Consider the following 26,241-nt stretch of genomic DNA (forward strand, 5'->3'; position numbering starts at 1 on the left):
AAAGTTTTAAGCATGGGTGTAAGGCTTGTGTACAAGTAGGAAGAGAGGAGATTTGGGTGGTGAGGGAAGTAAATGCAAAAGTCTTGGAGAGATGGGCGAGTATGCAATCTGTAGGGGATGAGAGGGCCTGGGAAGTGAGTCAGTTGTCTACTGATGATACATCACTGCAGGCAGATTTGAGTGAGCAACTGCAGAAGTTGGTGACTGAGTTTGGAAGAGTGTGTGAAAGGAGATAGTTGAGAGTAAATGTGAATAAAAGCAAGGTTTTTAGGTTTAGCAGGGTTGAGGAACAGGTAATTTAGGAAGTGAGTCTGAATGGAGAAAAACTGGAGGAAGCAAAGAGTTTTAGAATCTGGGAGTGGACATGGCAGCAAATGGAATCATGGAAGCAGAAGTGAGTCATAGGGTGAAGGAGGGGCAAAGGTTCTGGGAGTGTTGAATGTGTGGAAAGAGAGAACATTATCTTGGAAAGCAAAAATGGGTGTGATTGAGGGAATAACAATCTCAACAAATATCATATAGATGCAAGGCATGGGCTATAGATAAGGCTTTGTGAAGGAAGGTGGATGTGCTGGAAGTGAAGTGTTTGAGGACAATATGTGTTGTAAGGTGGTATGATTAAGTATTGAAATGTGCGGTAAAAAAAGAGTGGTTGAGAGGGCAGAAAAGGATGTGCTGAAATGGTTTGGACATATGGAGAGAATGAGTGACAAAATGTTGACAAAGAAGATATATGTATCAGAAATGGAGGAAACATGGAGAACAGGGTGACCAAATTGGAGATGGAAGGATGGAGTGAAAAAGATTTTGAGTGAATGGGGCCTGAATAGGAAAAAAGGAAGAAAGGTACACACGGGATAGAGTGAAATGGAACAATATGATACACTGGGAGGGTCAACGTGCCATCAATGGACTGAACCAGGGCATGTGAAGCCTCCTGGGTAAACCATGGAAAGGTCTGTGGGGCCTGGATGTGGATAGGGAGCCATGGTTTCAGTGCAATACACATGTCAGCTACAGAATGGATGTGAGCAGATGTGGTCCTTATTCGTCTGTTCCTGGCACCACCTTGCTAATGCAGGAAATGACGATTAAGCATAAAAGTCGATAAAGTATGAAAAAACCTGAAGTAGAGTTGTGATGCCTTCACTGAAAGCGTAGTATAAATTGCTTTGTTAAGTCCAAAAGCTGGAGTATGGGCTGTTTACATTAATGTTTCTTGAGGGTGTCACAAGTATCCCTTTCATGTTTTCTCTAATGAACAGAATTAGACATATTTTTTCAGTAAGCAATAGCACCACAACAATGTTTGGCACAAAATTCCTGCAGTAGATAACAAGATATATAAAATACAAGACTGTTCTTGCTTTTCAGAGATGGATTCAGGAGCCTGCTGTATCATCTTTAATTTTTTTGGATACTGGAAGTGTCTCCCCAACAGTGTGATCTAGAAACTGTACCTCATGCTGCACAGCATCATACTTCCTGAGTTTCACATTCCAACTATCTTCCTGAACACAGTGGCACACACAGCCATAATCTGTATATGCTTTGTCTATGAATTCCACAATGTATTACGAATAACCTACAAAAATTTGCACACCATCAATTCCACTCAAGAACACCTTCCTCATTGCTCTAGTTAAATGTAGCAGGTGAATTAGAATGATCAAAGGGCATAACCCCATACAGTGGTACAACCTGAATGGCGTGCTAAAAGCCATCACCTTACAACTTTGTGAGTGAAGGGGGAACTGAGAGAATCTTTTTGGTAGGTTTAGTTTAGCAGAAAATAAACTGATGTTGATTTCCCTATGATGCTGACTTCCTCCATCTCCCTCACTTCCTTCATGACAGAGTCTGAGAGTTTCTGTAGAGTAGAATAGGGTTTAACCTGTACAGGAGTCTGGCTAGTGAGTTTATTGTAACATGGCTTTAACTTAGCAGCATCAAGCTTATCTGAACCAACTTTGTCTGAGTGTAGTTTCTACCAGGCTCAGTTCTGAGTCAGTAAGATGTCCGTTAATCCTTATGATCTGTTATGTCTTGCTATGATCTACCTATGGTGTGTAAAGCTCCCCTGGCTCATCTGAATCAGGAATGAATGCAGCTGTGGTAACTATTGTTGTGCTTCTTGACTTGAAATACTTGCCAGTGAAATCTAGGTCCTACATCTGTTCAGTGGTAAGACTAGATGTAACACGTGTAGTACACCTTAGCTGGAGTGTGCAGTACTTCTTCAACATTTTCATATGAAACCTGCACCCTAGCTACAATATGTAGTACTTCTTCAACATATTTATATGTAATCTCTTATTCTGGTTTCCCATTCTTAGGATATAATCGAGGTCTTGATCTTCTGGGTTACCTCATATAGAACCTTCCACTGTGTGGTGTGATTTGTGGGCAACAGAACCAAATTTTCATCACCAACCTCAAGTCCTCTTATCCTAGCTCTCTGATTACAGTAGTTCTGCTATACCTCCTGTGTCTTGTGAAGCTCCTCCCTCGCCAGCTCACAGGTGGACTGTAGTTTATCTAGGTCGAGCACGTATCCAAATGTGGTTCTGACTTCATCATAAGACTCCTTGTCCCAGAGATCTATCAGGACTTGCAATGGTCCACGAACTGGTCTCCCATTAACTAGCTGAAATGATGAAAATCTTAAGGAACTATGTGGGGCTTCATGGTGGCAAACAAGAGTGGTGCGACGTAGAAGAACAACTCCTTGGGTTGCTCTGTGACCATCCTCCTTGAAATTTTCTGAAGTCCTGTTTGACCTTTCACTCAACCTGTTACACTTAGGATGGCAGGGAGTTGTCTAAGACTTTTTACATATATGAGTCTCTGTGCTTTGTCCATCATGGCTGAGGTACACCAAGCTCTCCCATCATTCAGTACATGCCTGGGTATGCCAAGGAAAGTATTCCAACCATCACTTCAGCCACCTTCACTGTCTCAGCATTACACAGTGGCACATACTTTGATCCATCTTGTGCAGCTAGATTAATCAATCCCACAATATCTAATGCAACTTTCGAGAAAGGCCTAAGATCACTGGTAATGACTGTAATGGAGCCTTTTTCACTCCTACAATCAAGAGTTTTCTGGCAGACATCACAAGACCTCACTAGTCTGCTAATCCCAAGTCCCTTACCTAACCGGTGAAACAATACACTGACGTGATCATAGGTTCTTAGCTCCTATCTGGTTGCTAAAAACAGAATAATAACCAACCTTAAGACTACCTACCTGTATTTCAAAGCAATGACAAACTAGAACAGCTCTTTGTGCAAAGTCATACGTATATGATAAATCTTCCCCATCCTACTGATAAAACTAGCCTGACTTCCACACAAAGCTATTATTATTATTATTATTATACTTTGTCGCTGTCTCCCGCGTTTGCGAGGTAGCGCAAGGAAACAGACGAAAGAAATGGCCCAACCCCCCCCATACACATGTATATACATACGTCCACACACGCAAATATACATACCTACACAGCTTTCCATGGTTTACCCCAGACGCTTCACATGCCTTGCTTCAATCCACTGACAGCACGTCAACCCCAGTATACCACATCGCTCCAATTCATCCTATTCCTTGCCCTCCTTTCACCCTCCTGCATGTTCAGGCCCCGATCACACAAAATCTTTTTCACTCCATCTTTCCACCTCCAATTTGGTCTCCCTCTTCTCCTTGTTCCCTCCACCTCCGACACATATATCCTCTTGGTCAATCTTTCCTCACTCATCCTCTCCATGTGCCCAAACCACTTCAAAACACCCTCTTCTGCTCTCTCAACCACGCTCTTTTTATTTCCACACATCTCTCTTACCCTTACGTTACTCACTCGATCAAACCACCTCACACCACACATTGTCCTCAAACATCTCATTTCCAGCACATCCATCCTCCTGCGCACAACTCTATCCATAGCCCACGCCTCGCAACCATACAACATTGTTGGAACCACTATTCCTTCAAACATACCCATTTTTGCTTTCCGAGATTATGTTCTCGACTTCCACACATTCTTCAAGGCCCCCAGGATTTTCGCCCCCACCCTATGATCCACTTCCGCTTCCATGGTTCCATCCGCTGCCAGATCCACTCCCAGATATCTAAAACACTTCACTTCCTCCAGTTTTTCTCCATTCAAACTCACCTCCCAATTGACTTGACCCTCAACCCTACTGTACCTAATAACCTTGTTCTTATTCACATTTACTCTTAACTTTCTTCTTCCACACACTTTTCCAAACTCAGTCACCAGCTTCTGCAGTTTCTCACATGAATCAGCCACCAGCGCTGTATCATCAGCGAACAACAACTGACTCACTTCCCAAGCTCTCTCATCCCCAACAGACTTCATACTTGCCCCTCTTTCCAAAACTCTTGCATTTACCTCCCTAACAACCCCATCCATAAACAAATTAAACAACCATGGAGACATCACACACCCCTGCCGCAAACCTACATTCACTGAGAACCAATCACTTTCCTCTCTTCCTACACGCACACATGCCTTACATCCTCGATAAAAACTTTTCACTGCTTCTAACAACTTTCCTCCCACACCATATATTCTTAATACCTTCCACAGAGCATCTCTATCAACTCTATCATATGCCTTCTCCAGATCCATAAATGCTACATACAAATCCATTTGCTTTTCTAAGTATTTCTCACATACATTCTTCAAAGCAAACACCTGATCCACACATCCTCTACCACTTCTGAAACCACACTGCTCTTCCCCAATCTCATGCTCTGTACATGCCTTCACCCTCTCAATCAATACCCTCCCATATAATTTACCAGGAATACTCAACAAACTTATACCTCTGTAATTTGAGCACTCACTCTTATCCCCTTTGCCTTTGTACAATGGCACTATGCACGCATTCCGCCAATCCTCAGGCACCCCACCATGAGTCATACATACATTAAATAACCTTACCAACCAGTCAACAATACAGTCACCCCCTTTTTTAATAAATTCCACTGCAATACCATCCAAACCTGCTGCCTTGCCGGCTTTCATCTTCCGCAAAACTTTCACTACCTCTTCTCTGTTTACCAAATCATTTTCCCTAACCCTCTCACTTTGCACACCACCTCGACCAAAACACCCTATATCTGCCACTCTATCATCAAACACATTCAACAAACCTTCAAAATACTCACTCCATCTCCTTCTCACATCACCACTACTTGTTATCACCTCCCCATTTGCGCCCTTCACTGAAGTTCCCATTTGCTCCCTTGTCTTACGCACTTTATTTACCTCCTTCCAGAACATCTTTTTATTCTCCCTAAAATTTAATGATACTCTCTCACCCCAACTCTCATTTGCCCTTTTTTTTCACCTCTTGCACCTTTCTCTTGACCTCCTGTCTCTTTCTTTTATACATCTCCCACTCAATTGCATTTTTTCCCTGCAAAAATCGTCCAAATGCCTCTCTCTTCTCTTTCACTAATACTCTTACTTCTTCATCCCACCACTCACTACCCTTTCCAATCAACCCACCTCCCACTCTTCTCATGCCACAAGCATCTTTTGCGCAATCCATCACTGATTCCCTAAATACATCCCATTCCTCCCCCACTCCCCTTACTTCCATTGTTCTCACCTTTTTCCATTCTGTACTCAGTCTCTCCTGGTACTTCCTCACACAGGTCTCCTTCTCAAGCTCACTTACTCTCACCACCCTCTTCACCCCAACATTCACTCTTCTTTTCTGAAAACCCATACAAATCTTCACCTTAGCCTCCACAAGATAATGATCAGACATCCCTCCAGTTGCACCTCTCAGCACATTAACATCCAAAAGTCTCTCTTTCGCACGCCTGTCAATTAACACGTAATCCAATAACGCTCGCTGGCCATCTCTCCTACTTACATAAGTATACTTATGTATATCTCGCTTTTTAAACCAGGTATTCCCAATCATCAGTCCTTTTTCACACATACACATACATACGCACATATACAAACACACACACATACATATATATACATATGAGAAATGTAAGAAACAATTTAGCAAACTGAAACTTCTAGCTTGAAATGAATGAAAAAAAAAAAGAATGTCACATAATGGTTCAACCTCTGGCTATGGAAAAAAGGAAATGTATAATTTATTTACACAAACGTCAATAGCAGCTCTCATCAATTTAACCACTGTATCAATAAGCTTCAATGTCTAAGCTACATTTTTCTCCAAATTCACTATTTTCCTTCACATTTTCAATTGTGTCTGAAGGTTCCACACAAAGCTATAACTTGAATTTCTTTGAGCTGTCTCCTCGTAGCAGATAGATCATTTTACTGCTTTTGCTGAATTTTTTTACCCTAGAGCAGTTCAATAGTAGTGTTCACTCATTACTGTTTAGTTCCAACACACCTCATTGTTGCCTACCTAGCTATGACAGCAGCTGATGCCTTGGTATTGAAGTCAGCTGAGCAAGAGCTCCTATCCCCCTTGACATAAAATCGTATTTCATTTTGCTGTGATATAATAGTAAATACAAATATTCCTACGAATATCTTGACATATCTTATTATTAAAAGAAAAGATACTGTATAATGAAAATGTAAAGTTAAGAAATTTCCTTTCAATAGTGTCTCCAGTATGAGGCAATGTGTCACAAAACAGTAGTTTATGTTACTTCTAATGTTTATTCTCTGGTTATGGCAAAGTCTATTGATTAATAAGTCTGTTAAAGGGGAAATGGTAACAGGCAGTGAGGAGGTGAAGAGGAGATGGACTGAGTACTTTACAGGACTGATGAATGTGTTTGATGATGGTGTGGCAGATGTAGGGTATTTGAGTCAGGGAGGTAGGTGAAGTGAGAGAGTCATGGGAAGTAGTTTGGTGAAAAAAGGAGAGGTGGTGAAGCCTTGCTTAGGATGAAATGTGGTAAGGCAACTGGAACTGCAATTGAATTTCTAAAGAAATGAGATGATTGTGTCATTGATTGGTTGGTTAGGATTTTCATTGATGTAAGGATCATGGTGAAGTGCATGAGGATCATTTGAATGATAATTTGAATGCATGTACAGTGTTAATGCATAAAGGCAAAAGGTATAAGTTTGTTGAATGTACATACAAGGTGAGTTATACTGAAGAATGATTAAGATGGTGATGACATGCACGAGCATCAGATTGGGGAGGAACAATGTGATTTTAGCGGTGGTAGGGAATGTATAGATCAGGTGTTTGAACTGAAGAATGTGTGTGAGAAATGCTTAGAGAAACAAAATGACTTGTATATGGTACTTATGGACCTGGAGAAAGCATATGATGGGGTTGACAGAAATGTTTTGTGTAAGGTATTACAAATATAAAATGTGCGAGGAAAGCTATTAGGAGCAGTTAGGAGCTTTATCATGATTTTAAGGTGTGTGTGTTTGTAAATAGGTGGAGGGGAGGGTTTGTGGCTTCAGGTGAAGGTGGGTCTGCAGCTGGGTGTGTGTGTGTGATGCTATCATGGCTATATAATTTGTTCATGAATGGAATGGTAAGGGAGATAAATGCAAGGGTGTTGGAGAGGTTGGCAGGTTTGCAATCTGTTCTGAGTGGAGAACCTTGGAAATGAATCAGCTATTGTTTGTTGATGACATGGCACTAATGGTAAATCATGGCACTAATGGTAAATTTGAGTTAAATTTGAGTCAGAAACTGCAAAAGTTGGTTGCTGAGTTTAGGTGAGTGTGAAAGGAGGAATTTGAGAATGAATTTGGAAAATGGAAGGTTATTAAGTTTTGCAGTGCTAAAAAACAGGTTAGTTAGTGTGTAAGTTTGAATGAATAAAACTTGGATAGAGTGAAGTGTTTTGGATACCTGGGAAAGAATAAGGCAGCGAACAGAATCAAGGAAGTTGAGGTGAATCATACAGTGGGTGAAGGGTTGAAGGTCCTGGTAGCATTGAAGAATGTTTGGAAAGAGTGGTCATCACCTGGGATGATAAAGATGGATATATTCAAAGTGATTGTAGTATGGATAAGAGTTATTGGCTGAGGATTAGAAAGTACGGAAGAGGGTGTTGGAAATGTAATACTTGAGAACATTTTGTGGTGTAAGGAGGATTGACTAAGAAATGGTAGGGTAAGAGAGAGGTGCTGCAATAAGAAGAATATGGTTGAGAGAGCTGAAGAGGGTGTTCTGAAATGGTTTGGATATATGGAGAGATTGAGTGAGGAGACACTGACGAAGTGGATGTACATGAATGTATCAGAGGTGGAGATGAGGTTAAGGAAGAAACCAATTGAAAATGGGACATAAGTGTGACATAAGTATTAGGGTGTGACTGTAAAGAGATATCTTACAAAAGGTATTAACTTATCAATGATAATTAGAGTTTCACAATAGCTCACTAATCTTAAGTTATGTGCTTAAGAGTAAAATTAGGTCATAAAATACTTGAAATTTGTTTGAGTTAATTGTCCACTGTGGTTTACAGTTTTAACAAAAACTGGTAACAATTGAAACAGTTTACTAATCATATTTATCATAGTAGTACATAGTAATATATTCCATTAATAAGACAGCCTCACAGCAACAAATCAAGTGACATGGCTATGGAGGTGGATCCTACAAGAATAATTCCCATGGTGTCCTAAACTCACTGCTGGATGTGAAAGTTTCATCCAAATACCTTTAGCAGCTGGTTGTAGCCTGCACATGGGACACTGTAGCTGCAGACAGCTGATTAGCAACATCATGTGGGTAGTGGCCTGCAATTCTGAACAGGTTGTCATAGAAACAGCTGTGAGTGTTGCCAAGCATGTATATGTGCTGATAAAGATGCAACTTGTTGCTGTGGGCATAGCCAGTTACTGTGGGCATATACGGGCACAGTAGATGTGCACTAATGAAACTGTAACTGGTTGCTTGAAGAGAAGCTGAACACTGTAGCACTCTGATAGAAGGCTGGGCAGTGCAAAGGTATACCAGTGAGCTGTAACCAAGCTGGATTCTGGCATGAAAACTAGGTGTATGCAATGTTCATGTGATGGAATTCCGTGCTGAACCCAGTAAATTTAATGTATTAAAGGAGCGCTTTCATTACATTCTCCAGTACAAAGCAGGTACCAAGGTATAACTCATGCCAAATACACAGTTACATAATAATACAGTCGACCACACTTCACCACACACTCCTTGTTATAAGTTACATGTAATCAAGTGCAAGTAACAACTCAGGAAGCACAATTGGGAATAAGTGGCAATAACTTACATTTATGTTACTGGACAAACAACTTGGAAAAAATCCCCTACTGCTGGACTGAGCAACTGAGCTGGGTTAATTGTCTGTCATGCAAAATGTCTGTACATTCAGGTTAAAATGAGCCTGAGGTACTTAATGCCAATCAAAGAGTAATACTCAGGTGAAATGAAATGTAATCTTACCTTAGGGTCATATATATTGAGTTGAGCTCCTTCTTCCAGCAGATGAGAACATACATAGATGGCTGGACTCTCCCTTGTGTCTCCTGTATTTTTCTTGAATGCAAAACCAAATACTGCTAAAGTCTTATCTGTGACTGTGTTGAAAAGGCACTCCACAATCCGCTTGGCAAACCTATAAAATTCAGACTTGCTTAATGGGACATCCAGTTATATCATCATTATACCACTCTAAGACCCCTTTTAAAGGGCTCATGCAGCTACCATGCTGCACTTCATACAGCATGAAAATGATGGACTCCTCTGGAGCAAGAAGGTCCTTAATCAGAACATACTCTTTTCTATCCACCGAATGCGATTTCTCATTCATAGTGCAAGCACTTGCAGGGGAAGTGTGATGAGTCCAATCCATTTATATCAAACTGGAAACATTCAAATTCACTAAGCATATGAAACAAGAAATCACACAGTAAAACACTTATACACCATGCAGAGGAATTTGTACCTCACAATGAAAGTTACCTCAAGACCTTGAGCTCAGGCACCTATCTCCAAAACTTAATCATCTATAACACCTCATAAATTTGAATCCCTGGGGATAGGGGAGAAAGAATATTTCCCAGGTATTCCCTATGTGTCATAGAAGACAACTAAAGGGGATGGGAGCAGGGGGCTAGAAACCCTCCCCTCCTTGTATTTTAACTTTCTAAAAGGGGAAACAGAAGAAGGAGTCATGCGTGGAGTGCTCATCTAAATGTGTGTGGATGTAAACAAGATGAGAAAAAAGGAGAGATAGGCAGTGTTTGAGGAAAGGAACCTTGATCTTTTGGCTCTGAGAGAAACAAAGCTCAAGGGTAAAGGGGAAGAGCGGTTTGGGAATGTTTTGGGAGTAAAGTCAGGGGTAGGTGAGAGGACAAGACCAAAGGAAGGAGTAGCACTACTCCTGAAGCAGGAGTTGTGGGAGTATGTGATAGAGTGTAAAAAGTAAAGCAGGAGTTGTGGGAGTATGTGATAGAGTGTAAAAAGTAAACTCTAGATTGATACAGGCAAAACTGAAAGTGGATGGAAAGAGACAGGTGATCATTGATGCCTATGCACCTGGTCATGAGAAGAAAGATCATGAGAGGCAAGTGTTCTGAGAGCTGAGTGAGTGTGTTAGCAGCTTTGATGCACGAGACCAGGTTATAGAGATGGGTGATTTGAATGCGAAGGCGAGTAATGTGGCAGTTGAGGGTGTAATTGGTGTACATGGGATGTTAAGTGTTATAAATGGAAATGGTGAAGAGCTTGTAGATTTATGTGCTGAAGAAGAACCAGTGATTGGGAATACCTGGTTTAAAAAGAGAGATATACATAAGTACACATATGTAAGTAGGAGAGATGGCCAGAAAGCATTAATGGATTTTGTGTTAATTGATAGGCATGTGAAGGAGAGACTTTTGGATATTAATGTGCTGAGAGGGGCAGCTGGAGGGATGTCTGATCATTATTTTGTGGAGGGAAATGTGAAGATTTGTAGAGGTTTTCAGAAAAGAAGAGAGAAAGTTGGGGTGAAGAGAGAGGTGAGAGTAAGTAAGCTTGGAAAGGAGACCTGTGTGAGGAAGTACCAGGAGAGATTGAGTGCAAAATGGCAAAAGGTGAGAGCAGATGATGTAAGGGGACTGGGGGAGGAATGGGATGTATTTAGGGAAGCAATGATGACTAGCACAAAAGACACGTGACAGCTAGAAACTAAGTGTGAACGAATGTGGCCTTTTTCGTTTTTTCCTTGCGGTATCTCGCAGCAGCAGCGGAGGTGGCAGGGGGATGCTATTTCATAAGGCGAGGTGGCGACAGAAATGGATGAAGGCAGCAAGTATGAATATTTACATGTGTATATATGTATATGTCTGTGTATGTATACATTGATATGTAGAGGTATGTATACCTGCATGTGTGGGAGTTTATGTATATACTTGTGTATGTGGATGGGTTGGGCCATTCTTTCGTCTGTTTCCTTGCACTACCTTGCTAACGTGGGAAATGGCAATTAAGTATAATAAATAAAATAAAATTTGTTAATATTCTTTCACCAAGTCTTCAAATATTGTGCACACAAGGATTTAGTAGCATCTAATTAGACAGTGTTAAACACTGAACCTAGACTTCCAAAAACCAATCATATGGTGAAATTTGTACTGAGCATTCATGGTACAAGTGTGGTCAATATTCATTCTCTTAGTCAGAGAGTCAGAGATGCTTTTCACATAAGTAATTAGCAGCATTTTAGTTCACCTGGCCTTGCAACCTTGATCCTTTACAATAAATATCTAAACCTCATTCTGATGTAGAACTCCATGTAGTACCTTATCTGTAGGGCTGTGCTGGCTTTGACAAGATTAACCAAAAAATCATCATATACTGGGTGCACAAGCACTTTGTTGCATTTTGGTATCACGAACTGGTAGCATAGACATTTATCCCTGACATGCAAAGCTTACTAAAACGTACAACTCTAAGTAGCATATGTGGTATACAGTTTATCCATAACCCACAAGCACATTCTGCTTATGTAAATGGGTGCAGAATTACAAACAAACAAACTCATAAATGAAGGATGGCATAGAACTGTTCCTGTAAAAGCAAGCATACACAACTGTTAGCTCATATTGTCACATATGAAACATTGATATATGGGAAAAGAATGGACACTGTTTCCTGATTTTGCAAAAAGATTTGATACAGTGAATCATGGAGTACAAATAAAGAGGGTGGCAAGACTCAATATATAGGGAAATAACTGGAAAATGAAGTAAAAGAATTTTTAGCCAAAAGGAAGTACAAAGTAGTTGCCAGTGGAAACATGTCTAAGAGTATACTTTCTGGGGTACCATGAAGAAAGGTTCTTGCCTCAGAACATTTTGTAATCATGATTCAGATATAGATAAAGAGGTAAGAGAGAGAGAGTATAGTCAGATGTTTTCCTGATGACAAGACAGTAAAGCAATCAAAAGTGAAGACAATCATGAAAAACTATGACAGGATTTGAATATCAGTTACAAATGGGCAGATATGAACTTAATGGAATTCAAAGACAAAGCTGAGAAAATTAGACACAGAGCAAGTAACACTACTCAAGTGCCTACATACACAGGTACTACAGGTAAAGATATAGAAAGGAAAGCACATATCAAAGATTTTGGAATTTTTGTCAGTGAAAAAACCTGAATTTCTGGAACACTTTGCTCAGATAGAACTTTCAAACCAAATGATGAGTGGAATGATATTGAGAACATTTAACACCTCTGTGACATGGGGAAACAGAGTGAAAGAGTACTGAAGGGAAAGAAATGGTGGAAGAATGCATGGTATGGTGTATGTAAGGCAGGTATGTAAGGACAGGGGTAAGTGGAGATTCTTTTGCCATGGCCACCCCCATGATGGGAGTTCCCAGAGGGAATGGGTATCAGAGATGTAGATAGATAAATGATTTGGGAATGACTTAAGGGTAAAGTAAGAGGTAGGTGTGAAGGTGAATGCTAGGGAAGGGTTAGCACTAATAATCAAGCGGAAGTTGTGGAAGTGTATGAAAGAGCATAGGGAAGCAAGTTCAAGACTAATGTACTCCATGGTAAAAATGAAAGGGTTGCAAGAGATGGGGGATTATTGATGCTTATGCACCTGCCCATGAGCAGGAGGATAAGATGGAAGTATTTTGGGATCAGCTGAATGAGTGTGTTAACAGTTTTGAAGCCAGAGATCAGGTATTGGTTAAGGGTGATATAAATGCAAGAGTGAGTAACGTTGAGGCCAACATATGGTGTAAGGTTATTCTATTAAGTAATGAAAGAGGTAAGAGAGAAATGTTGTAATAAAAAGTGTATGGTTGAGAGAGCTGGCTGAGAGAGCTGATGAGAGTGTGCTAAAATGGTTTGGACATATGGAGAGAATGAGTGATGTACACGATATATGCATCAGAACTGGAGAGAACAAGGAGAATGAGGAGACCCAATTGTTAATGGAAGAATGGAGTGAAAAAGATTTTGAGCTATCAGGGCCTAACCATGTAGGAGGGTGAAAGGCACGCACATGATAGAATGAATTGGAACAATACGGTACAATGGGGTTGACATGACTTTAGTGGACTGAATCTGGGTATATGAAGTATTGTGGATAGAGAGCAGTTGTTTCGCTGCACTACACATGACAGCCAGAGAATGGCTGTGAGCAGATGCAGCTTATCTTCATCTGGTGCTAATGAGGGTATGGCACTCAAGTACAAAAAAAATGAACAAATTGTTTTGTCTTGGCATTACCACAACCCACTGGAGTATTTGATGGTATTCTAAACATTATAATCATGCACACAAGCAAAACAATGGGGGAAAAACACTACAGTACAGAGTATCCAAAGGAGACCTGTGTAAAAGATTAATTGAGTGTTACTTAGATGCACCACGCAGCACCTAGCTCTGAGCACATGGCTTCCATTCAGCACTTGAGCCCCAGTCCACGTTTTTGGAAAAAATTTCCACATTTAAAAAGAGTATTTCAAACCTTTCAGTCTTACACACATACCTGGTACATTTGACACCAATGTCCTGCACATGCAAAAGACACATGTTCATGTTTTCCAACCAATTTCAAATTTCCAGAAGTGTTCATGAATCCTACATAGATACCATAGTCACCAGCAGTAACAATTCACTCTTAAAAATTTCATAGCTGCTACTTACCCTACAAACACCACAGTGGCAGGATGCACATTGAGTGAAAAACTCTCTACCTGTAACTCACATATAGTAATCTGACAACTGCAAGAGTGATACCTATACCTACAGCAGCCATAACCATAAAGATGCAGCACCATGAGATAAAACACAATGCAATTCTGATGGAGAGCAATGATTCAGAGAAATCTGCTGGCATAAATTACTGAAGTATTTCATTTGGGTCCATGATGACAAGTAATGGAAAAAGGCTAATCACTTGGCTCAGGCAATATTTTACTGCATTAGTATATTTAATAAATTTATATGATTTTTTTTTATTTTCATAATTCTTTTGGTAAAATGTTAGGGTGAACAGAATGCAAAACTAGACCAAAATAAGAACTGAATACTTCCAAAATTTACAAGTTTTTGGAAAAATTTAGAATTTGGGGAAGCTGGATAAGGGGTCAAATACCTGAAGAGACTTGTGTCAGTCTTTTGAGGAATACATTTTTAAAATGAGAATAAACGAAATCTCTTGTAAATTCTTATATCAAAAAACTAAGTAATTCCTCTAATGCAAAGAAAATCAGACTAACTGAAAAACCACACACTGTATAAGGAAATCCAGCTTAAGATAAAATAGATAAGACAGCAAAAGATCAATAAAAAGATTAAGCAAAACTGAAAAAATCAAAAACATACAATATGAAAAACACTATTTTGAACATGTCATCCGCATATTGTTATAAAAATCTGCACCATATGGCTAAAGGTGATGTAATACCCCATATTAGTGAAAATGCAATGAACAAAACAGAATAATAAAAACAAAGCAGTGATGAAAGTTATGAACACTTACACCACTGTTAACCAAGAACAATTAAAGCATATGCTGTTAATAGAAATACTTCTTCAATAAAACATCCAGAAACTGTTCAGCCTTGGTAAAGATAAACTAAAACTGTCCTACTGTCCATCTGCCATCATGTGTGACTTTGCTGACTGCCAAAGTCACAAGGTAAACAAACAAATCAGACATCAGATAACATTCTGACAAACACACATTCATCAATGAAAAACCTATCAATTAGTGCAATGACCCACAAAGATAATAGAAGAATGGTGATTTCTACAAACACCATTTTTAAACAAACTGCTCTCAAAGCATTGTCATCTTTCAGTAAAAGAGAAAAGTAAAACACTACTGATTCTGGAAACTGTATAACAGTTTGATATGCAATGGCCAAAAGGAATCCATATAGAATACTCTTGAGTCTACATATTCTCCATACTGAGAAAAGAGATGTACTGTCAACAGTAAGACATACTTGAGTGAAGGCTTGTGGCATGTTTAACCTGTATAGTTAGCTGGGAATGACCATATGATGGTATGAATGGATGATAGGTGGCATCCACATGAACATTAAAACTAGGATTTGGTGTAATACTCAAAACTGTGTATAAGATCCCTTGGTTGGGAAATGTGATCCACCTGATCCTGTGGTGGTAAACTATGTTCACCTTTGGGAAAGTACACTCTTTATCTAGAGATCCCATGACAGGGAAATGTGACCCACTGATTCTATGGTGGTACACTATGTTCATCTTTGGAAAGTACACTTTTTATTGAGAGAAAAAAAGATTGGCTTTGATAATGATATACAGAGTACCTAGAGAAAGGACATGTGTATGCAGGAAAGCAGAGAAAAGTGCAAGTCAGGCAGTTACATAAGTTAAAAAGAGAAAAGCTGAAGTACATAATTTTGACATTCCACTGTAAATAGGTCTCTCTGAAGAATAATGAGGACTTTGAAAATATGTGGCATAACATCAAATAACACCACAGTGTCAGTGACCAAAAAAAAATAACCCTTATTGTTAATGAAAACAATCCACTGCCACCTGTCATGATAATGCTTCTATGGGAGAGAAAACTAAATCTGACACATTCATTAAATTTCAAAGACTCACCTTGTTCGCTGATATTCATTCATATCTGTGACTTGTTGCCAGTACATAGCCACCTCAGGCAAGTTAACACACTCAGCAATGTAGACCAAGTTCAGCAAATCCTTCTGGAAGCAGCTACCACCAAATCCTGTATTTAAATGCCAAAAATTTTATGCCATGTTTACTAGAACCCATGAGTATCAAGCTAATGAATTCTATTGCACCTACTGTTAAATACATTCTATCTCCAAGTTTCAAAACTACAGATAGATGAAGTTCAGAGATGAATATCTAACTATTGATTATCATTAAAGTTGGTAGCAAGAAATGCTTATAAACCTGTCCATAAGAAGGGGAAGGATGAAAGGCAAGTGTTTTAGAAACTGAGTCAGCAGTTTTGAGGGTAGAGATCAGGTAATAGTAATGGGTGATTTATATACAAGAGCGAGTAATGTGGCAAATGAGGGTATAATTTTGAGAATATGGGGTATTTAGAAAGGTGAGTAGGAATGGTGAGCAGCTTGTGGAGTTGTGCTGGAAAAGGACCGGTAATTAGGAATACCTGGTCTTAAAAGGGGGTCACATATAAGTATATGTAAGTGAGTAGGAAAGATGGTAAGATGGCACTATTGGTATAAATATGAATTAGCAAGTGTCCAAAAGAGAGATTCTTGGATGCCAATATGATGAAGAGGGGCAGATGATGAGATTTCTGACCATTATCTGGTAGAGGCAACAGTGAAGACTTGTAGAAGTTTTCAGAAAAGAGGAAATGAAATGAGTGAAAAAAGGTTGGCACAAGTGAGCAAGCTTGGAAAAGAGATGTGTGAAGAAATACCAGGAGAAACTGAGTGTAGAATGGGAGATCAATTGCTTCCACCACTCCATCAATCAATGCTCTTGCATACTCTTTTCCTGGCATACTTAACAGACTTATCCCAACAACTGCTACTAACATCCTTAACACAATTCATTTGAAAAAAGGAACAATAATAGCTTTCACCCAATCCTCAGGTACAACCTACTGTTTCCATGCTAAATCACATACCAGATGCATCCACTCTATTACACTTTCTCACCTACACCTCATCAATTTGGCTGTAATCCCATCTATTCCAGGTGCCTTTCCTATCTTCAGCCTCATTCATGCCCTTTTTACCTCCCTTTTTGCTATGGGCCCTTGCACTTGTATCCTCTTCATTTCATCTTCCATACCCATGCATGTAACAACTGGTGCCTCATCTTCCCCCACATTCATCAGTTCTTCAAAATACTCTTTCCACCTTCCTTTCACTTCTTCCTTTTGACTCACCAACTCGCTTTCATTACTGCTCACATTAACATTTCCATTCTTACATCCACCTCTTTCCTTTTTCACCTCCTTCCAGTACAGTTTTCTATTATCCTAAACTTTTCACTCAACTTTCTTCCAAAATCTTTATCTACTCTTTCTTTGCTTTCCTCTATCAATTTTTTAACATTCCACCTACACATCTTATACTCTTTCTTCCTCCTCTGCTGAACTTCCACTGGTGCATTCCTATCGAGCAATCTACCATATGCCTTTTTCTTCTCTTTCACAGCATTTCTAATCTCTTCCATCCCCATGCATTGGTCATTTAATCTCATGACCTTGTGTTCAACTACTAATTCTATACCCTTTAATAGTTTCACTGAATAACTAAAACACCTCGTTCACACTTGAGTGCACCCCTAAATTCACTGCACTTCCATCTAAACTTTCAGTCACCCTTGTTTCATACTCCTCCCTGCATTTTTTTGACTCCATTTTTCCTTACACCATAATTCTACTTCTCCCTGATCCTCATCCTCACAAGAGTCTCCAATGAATCCTCTCATAACTCTAGTATCAAGCACATCCTTTCTTGGTCTTTCAGTCACTCCTTCATAGTCAATCAAAGCCTTTTGTTCTTCTTTTTCATCATTTCTCATCCATGTATACCTGTGGATCATCTTGTGCTGAAAAAAGGTGTTTGCAAGGAATAAATTCCTCTCAGCAGAGACATCAACAAGGTAACTTCCATCCTCATTTACTCCAGCCACTCCCTATTAACCAACTAACTCATTTATTTCATAAAGTCTCACTTTGGCATTCATATCGCCCATTACAACCACGTTTTTCTCATTATCAAAACCATTTGTACAGTTATCAAAATTTCTCCAAAAATGCTTCATTTCATCCTTACCTCAGATCTGGCAAGGACTATCTATCTATATCTGTGATGCCAGTTCCCTTAAGGAACTCCCTCAAGGGGGAGGCCATGGCAAAAGATTCTCCACAACTGGTGAACTCCAATGCCACTTTTTAAGTATATACAGGCTCTGAAAATTACATTCAGTCTAAACCAATCATTCAAAACATTGTTACTCTTAACATATGTTCAACCCTCTCTATGGAAAGTCCTGATTGGTTTAGTGTCTTTCTTCATCTCTAGAAAATTCATGCAATTTTCCAAATAAAATTTTCTCTTATATCAACCAACTTTTATATTTTCATTCTACCAAGTTGTTCTGTCATCACTTCACCATGCTGTTCTTCTCTTTCCAAGCCCTAAAATACCTTTGTAACTGTTTAGATAGTCAGTTACTCCCTGACCTCAGTCAAGAGTGGACATGTCTGTTGTTTCCCCTGATCAACCCATCACCTATCTCCAGATGTGGTTCCCACAACTTGCTGCAGCTGTCCCAGCTGCCAGAGGGATTCCACCATGGAATTCCTACTGAAACTGGATGATAAATATGTTTCGTGTGTTTCATTATCTACCCCAGAGGCTGAGAAACGAATTTGGGAATATTAGTGAGGCATTAGAGAATCTAAAAAATAGGGTGATAGTTTGGGAAAGTGAGGTAAGCTTGTTTGCCACAATGGTAGTATCATTGGTAGTTAAGGAAGCAGTAGACAGCTCAGAGACAAAGATGGAGACTGTAGAGCTTAAAGCAGAGGACAGAGGTCCTCTAAGGCAGCAAAAAACACATGTCAGCCTGAGGTAGGTATACAGGGTAGAGAGATACAGACCCAAATTAAGTTTAGTGTACTCATGGATGAAGTAAAAGATGATCTTAGTATCATGCTAGTTTGGGATCCTCTATTAAGGAAAAGACCAAGAGTTCTACACTAAGGGTACTAGGAAGAAAACTCTGAGCTTTCCTAGGGCCAAATGATATTATATTATAAAGAAGAATCATGAAACTAAAATATTTCCAAGGATTTTTTTTATCATACTTAATCGCCATCTCCGATGTTAACAAGGTAGCGCAAGGAAACAGACGAAAGAATGGCCCAACCCACCCACATACACATGTATATACATAAATGCCTACATGCACATATACATACCTATACATTTCAATGTATACATACATATGCATACACAGAAATATACATATATACTCACGTACATATTCATACTTGCTGCCTTCATCCATTCCCGTCGCCACCCTGCCACACATGAAATAGCATATATACCCCGCGAGGTAGCTCTAGGAAAAGACAAAAAGGCCACATTCGTTCAAACTCAGTTTCTGGCTGTCACATGTAATGCACTAAAACCACAGCTCCCTTTCCACATCCGGGTCCCACAAAACTTTCCATGGTTTACCCCAGATGCTCCACATGCCCTGGTTAAATCCAATGACAACATGTCAACCCTAAGGAAACAACAGTAATTTCATAGCTAGGAGCTAATAATGTGCTTAAAGGGAAAGCATAGGAAATTATAAGAAGAAATAAAGGCTGAGAAGGCCAGCTGGTATGGTGTCTGATCATTACCTGGTTTTCAGAAGTGAGGAAAAATATGGGTAAAAAGAAAGTGGTGAAAGTAAATGGGCTTGGAAAAGAGGCTTATGTGAAGAAATACCAAGAAGGATTGAATGTAGAATGGCAAAAGGTGTGAAAAACAAAGTAAGGGAGTGGGCAAGGAACTGGAGGCATTTAGGGAAGCAGTGCTGGCATGTGCAAGAGAAGTGTGTAGGAGTTGGGCATCAGGGTGGATTGTTTTTACACTTTTTTGATATTTATATAAGGGTAGTGTGGAGAAATTGCAGATCGATCAGAAAAAATTCCACAAATATGGGTTTTCTGCACTAACTTCTTTAGCCCCCCAAGGGGCTCAAAAGTTGAAAAATAAGACTTTAGAAATGCACATTTATAGAAAAAATCTAAAGCTGAAATATATTTACTTTTAAGTGGGGTAGGGTTAATTTCATAGAAATACACTTTAAGTATTTCTGAAATCTGGAAGTAATTAAACTTCTCTCTCTCTCTCTCTCTCTCTCTCTCTCTCTCTCTCTCTCTCTCTCTCTCTCTCTCTCTCTCTCTCTCTCCCCCCCCAAGGAAATTGAAAATACAGCATTTTTACCAAAAATACTACCTACTTTAAAAAAAAAAGTCGCTAAAAATCTAATTGCACTATTCTTTAGCCATGAGTAATATAATAATGTCTTGAATATAACTAAAGTATATGAACTGCATTAGGTGAAAATGACAGCTCATTCTTCAATACAGAAACTTCAGATTTGTAAATAAATGCTATTCTATTTCATGTGTCATTTCAGTATTAATGTTCAATGAAATATGAAGTTTACCAAGTGGTTTTCCTTCAAGACATAACAAACAGTCTATTGTATGCAGCTCTTTGCTTATTTCTGAATTATTGTACTGGGAAGTGAGTCAGTTGTTGTTCGCTGATGATACAGCGCTGGTGGCTGATTCATGTGAAAAACTGCAGAAGCTGGTGACTGAGTTTGGTAAAGTGTTTGAAAGAAGAAAGTTAAGAGTAAATGTGAATAAGAGCAAGGTTATTAGGTACAGTAGGGTTGAGGGTCAAGTCAATTGGGAGGTGAGTTTGAATGGAGAAAAACTGGAGGAAGTGAAGTGTTTTAGATATATGGGAGTGGATCTGGCAGCGGATGGAACCATGGAAGCGGAAGTGGATCATAGGGTGGGGGAGGGGGTGAAAATTCTGGGAGCCTTGAAGAATGTGTGGAAGTCGAGAACATTATCTCGGAAAGCAAAAATGGGTATGTTTGAAGGAATAGTGGTTCCAACAATGTTGTATGGTTGCGAGGAGTGGACTATGGATAGAGTTGTGCGCAGGAGGATGGATGTGCTGGAAATGAGGTGTTTGAGGACAATGTGTGGTGTGAGGTGGTTTGATCGAGTAAGTAACGTAAGGGTAAGAGAGATGTGTGGAAATAAAAAGAGCGTGGTTGAGAGAGCAGAAGAGGGTGTTTTGAAGTGGTTTGGGCACATGGAGAGAATGAGTGAGGAAAGATTGACCAAGAGGATATATGTGTCGGAGGTGGAGGGAACGAGGAGAAGAGGGAGACCAAATTGGAGGTGGAAAGATGGAGTGAAAAAGATTTTGTGTGATCGGGGCCTGAACATGCAGGAGGGTGAGAGGAGGGCAAGGAATAGAGTGAATTGGAGCGATGTGGTATACCGGGGTTGACGTGCTGTCAGTGGATTGAATCAAGGTATGTGAAGCGTCTGGGGTAAACCACGGAAAGCTGTGTAGGTATGTATATTTGCGTGTGTGGACGTATGTATATACATGTGTATGGGGGTGGGTTGGGCCATTTCTTTCGTCTGTTTCCTTGCACTACCTCGCAAACGCGGGAGACAGCTACAAAGCAAAAAAAAAAAAAAAAAAAAGAAATAAAAAGTACAATATTTTAGAAATAACCCACAACTCACGACGTGGATGTGGCTGCAGTGTGAGTTCCACCCTAACTCCTTCCCAACCACCTAATCATATGAGCTGTGCTTTTTTAAGTCATAAATTCTTTCTTCAATTAAAATTTTGGCAGAGCCTTTTGTACTCTGAAGGGTTGTTCTTATATAATCATCTCTACTTTTTTGGCCACATACTTTAGTTGATGCTTCCACAATTGATTTCATATAGTGTTCTACAGCCTGTATTTGGCATAGCATATTGAAATAACAATTTTCAATGGCAATGGCACTCTATGATGTTTGAGGTTATTTCATCTTCAATGTCCATTGTTGAAGGGGGCTCTGTGATATCAACATCAAGCCAGTCAATCATCTCATTATATTCCTTAGCATTGAAATCAATAATGGGAACTTTAAAAGGTCTCACACTCCTCTTTCCTTTCTTGTCCGCAATACTCTTCTCTTCCCAGCTCATGAACAGAGTTAATGGAATCATGGAAACAAATAAGTCATAGGGTGGGTGAAGGGGTGAAGGTTCTGGGAGCAATGAAAAATATGTGGAGAGAAAGGTTATTATTACCCTATGACTCGCTTCTGCTTCCATGGTTCTCTTTGCTGCCAGGTCCACTACCAAGTATCTAAAGATCTTCATTTCCTTCAAGTTTTTCCATTCAAACTTATACCCAACTAACCTGTCCCTTAACCCTGCCAAACCTTATAATCTTGCTTTTATTTCCATTTACTCTCAACTTCCTCTTTTCATGCACTCTTCCAAACTTAGTCACCAACTTCTGCATTTTCTCACTTGAATCTGCCATCAATGCTGCATCATCACTAAACAATAACTGACTCACTTCCCAGGCCCTCTCATCCCCCACAGAATACATACTTGCCTCTCTCTCCAAGACTACAGCATTTATCTCCCTCACCATCCCATCCATAAATAAACTGAATAAAGCCATAGTGACATCATACACCCTTACCACAGACCAGCCTTCACTTGGAACCATTCACGCTCTTCCCTTACTCCTAGTACACATGCCTTACACCCTTGATAAAACTTCTTACTGCTTCCAGCAGCTTTCCTCCCACACCATATATTCTTAAGACCTACAAGGTATCTCTATCAACTCTATTATATGCTTTCTCCAGATCCATAAGTGCCACATACAAATCCATCAGTTTCTCTAAGTATTTCTCACACACATTCTTTAAAACAAACACCTGATTCACACATCCTCTACTACTTCTGAAATCAGACTTCTTACCAATCTCATGCCTTCTACATGCCCTACATGCCTTCATCCTCTCAATCAATACCCCCCATACAACTTATCAAGTACACTTAAACTTATTCCTCTGTAGTTTGAACACTCATCTTTATCCCCCTTGCCTTTATACAATAGCACTATATATGCATTCTACCAATCCTCATGCAACTCACCATGAACTATATGTACACAGAGAATCCTTACCAACTATTCACCAACACAGTCATCCACTTTCTTAATAAATTCAATTCCAGTACCATTCACTCCAGCCTCCATGCTACATTTCGTCTTACAAAAGGCTTTCATTACCTCATCTCTCTTCACTAAACCACTCTCCATGACTCCCTCACTTTACTTACTATCCCAGGTCAAACACCCTACATTTGCCAACCTATCATCAAACACATTCAACAGTCCCTTAAAATATCTATTTCATCTCCTCATTTCATCCCTACCCATTACAGTTTCCCCTTTCCCCCTTCACTAATGTTCCTATGTGTTCTCCTGTCTTTTGCACATTGTTAACCTTCTAAAACTTGATTGCTGTTTCTCACATTAGTGAGGTAGCACCAGGAACAGACGAAGAAAGGCCACATCTTTCTCACATCCATTCTCTAGTTGTCATATGTAATGCACTGCAACCACAGCTACCTCTTCATACCCAAGGCCCCATAGACTTTTCCATAGTTTACCCGAGATGCATCACATGCCCTGGTTCAGTCCATAGATAGCATGTCAAACCCCTGTAAAACTCACTGTTCCAGTTAACTCTATCCTGTGCACACCTTTCACCCTCCTCCATGTTCAGACCCCAATTACTCAAAATCTTTTTCAATCCATCCTTCCATCTCCAATTTGGTCTCCCTGTTCCCCTTGTTCCCTCCAATTCTGACTCATATTTCCCCTTTGTCAACCTTTCCTCACTCATTCTCTATACATCCATACCATTTCAGGACACCTTCTTCAGCTCTCTCTTTTCCTATCACATCCTTTCATTACTTGCTTGATCAAACCACTTCACGCCACATACTGTCTTCAAAATTTCATATCCAGCACGCCTACCATCCTCTGCACAATCTTATTTATAACCCATGCCTTTTATCCTTATAATAATGTTAGGACTACTATACTTTCATACATACACAATTTTGCCTTCAAAAATAATAATCTCTCTTTCCACACATTCCTCAGTGTTACTGGAATTTTCGCCCCCTCATCCACCCTATGACTCACTTCTGCTTCTACGGTTGCCTTTGCTGCTATATTCACTCCCAGGCATCTAAAACGTTTCATATCCCAATTTTTCTCCATTCAAACTCACATCCCAACTAACTAGTCTGCTAAACCTAATAACCTTGCTTTTATTCACGTTTCCTCTCAACTTCCTCCTTTCACACACCCTTCCAACCTCAGTCACCAACTTGTGCAGTTTCACACTCAAATCTGCCACTAGTGCTGTATCATCAGCAAAAAACAACTGACTCTCTTCCTCGGCCTTTTCATCCCCTGCAAACTGCAAACTTACCCCTCTTTATAAGACTCTCACATTTACCTCCCTTACCACCGAATCCATAATCAAATTAAACAACCGTGGCAACATCACATACCTCTACTGCAGACCTACCTTCATTGGGAACAATTTACTCTTCTCTCTTCTGACTAATATACATGCCCTACACTCTTGATGAAAACTTCTCACTGCTTCTAGAACCTTTCTTCCCACACTACAAGGCATCTCTATCAGCCCTATCATATGCTTTCTCCAAATCCATAAGTGTCACATACAAATCCAACTGTTTCTCTAAGTATTTCTCACACACATTCTTCACTGAAAACACCTGATCCACACATCCTCCATTACTTCTGAAATCACAATGTTCCTCCCAATTCTGATGCTCTGTGCATGCCATCACTCTGTCAATCACTACCCTCTCATACAACTTACCAAGTATGCTAAACAAATCTATACCTCTGTGGTTTAAACACTCACCTTTATCCCCTTGCCTTTAAACAATGGCACTATACATACATTCTGCCAGTCCTCAGGCACCTCATCATGATCTTCCAAAATTTCTTATTCTCCTTAAAGTTTATGAATACTAGCTCACCCCAACTCTCATTTGCCCTCTTTTCCAACCCCTGCACCTTCCCCTTGACCTGTTGCTTTCTCCAATACATCCCCTAATCATTTGAACCCCTTCCGTGTAAGTACTACCAAATGCCTCTCATTTCTCTTTCATGAACAACTATATTTCTTCATCCCACCACTCACAACCCTTTCTAATCTGTCTACCTCCCACCTTTCACATGCTACATGCATCTCTTGCACACACCAATACTGCTTACCTATATACCTCCCATTCCTCAATCTCTCCCCTTGCTTAATTTACTGACATTTTTTGCCATTTTACATTCAGTTTCTCCTATTTCTTCACAAGCCTCTTTTCCAAGCTCACTTACTCTCACCACTCTCCTCTCACCAACACTGTTTCTTTTCCAAAAACCTCTACAAATCTTCACTCACCTCCACAAGATAATGATCAGACATTTGATCAGCTGCCCCTCTCAGCACATTTACAAAGTCTCTTTTTTACACAACTATCAATTACTATGCAATCAAATAATGCCCGCTGACCATCTTTCCTACTCATGTACATGTACTTCAGTATGTCCCTCTTTTTAAACCAGGTATTTCCAATCACCAGTCCTTATTTGGCACACAACTCCACAACCTGTTCACCATTTCCATTCATAATACTGAATACCCCTTGCCTCCAGTTACACCCTCAACTGCCACATTGCTCACCTTCACAATCAAATCACCCATCACTTATACCTGGTCTCTTACATCAAAGAAGGTTGTTAGTTTTATGATAAGTGTAAGCATGGATAATGGAAGGTAAATGCAAGTAAAAGTAAAGTAATGATGCTTGCTAGGAAACAGAGTGAAAGTATAGATTATGCAAAGCCCCACAGAGTGAGAAAAGAAAGTGTACTATACTATGTTATAGATATGGGGGAGAAAGACTCAAACAAATGACAGATTTTAAATATCTAGGTATTTTAGGTACATTTAGTGATATGGAAGAAGAGATAGGGGAAAAAGCAATACAAGGTAGGAGACTCACTGGGTACCTTAATAATGAAGGGTAGAGGTCTTAGTTTGGAAGTGAAGAAAGGATTATGGGATGGGATATTCCTCACAAGCCTGA

The 26,241-nt window shown here is 39.7% G+C and overlaps 1 protein-coding gene across 4 annotated transcripts in view; it reads right to left on the minus strand.

The window, feature by feature from the left end:
* Positions 1–26,241, minus strand: part of sgl (UDP-glucose 6-dehydrogenase sgl) — a 198,867-nt gene that overhangs the window by 92,596 nt on the left and 80,030 nt on the right. For 3 of the 4 annotated variants that reach the window (XM_071682646.1, XM_071682617.1, XM_071682628.1), the window contains 3 exons: positions 16,085–16,211; positions 9,423–9,594; positions 2,483–2,647 (listed from right to left, as the gene is read on the minus strand). In XM_071682646.1, the coding sequence (XP_071538747.1) occupies positions 2,483–2,647; positions 9,423–9,594; positions 16,085–16,211 (464 nt within the window). The remainder of the gene's footprint in view (positions 1–2,482; positions 2,648–9,422; positions 9,595–16,084; positions 16,212–26,241) is intronic. The other variant, XM_071682636.1, reaches the window with a different exon arrangement.

Source organism: Panulirus ornatus, chromosome 3 (assembly GCF_036320965.1).
Source record: "Panulirus ornatus isolate Po-2019 chromosome 3, ASM3632096v1, whole genome shotgun sequence".
Lineage (NCBI taxonomy): Eukaryota > Metazoa > Arthropoda > Malacostraca > Decapoda > Palinuridae > Panulirus > Panulirus ornatus.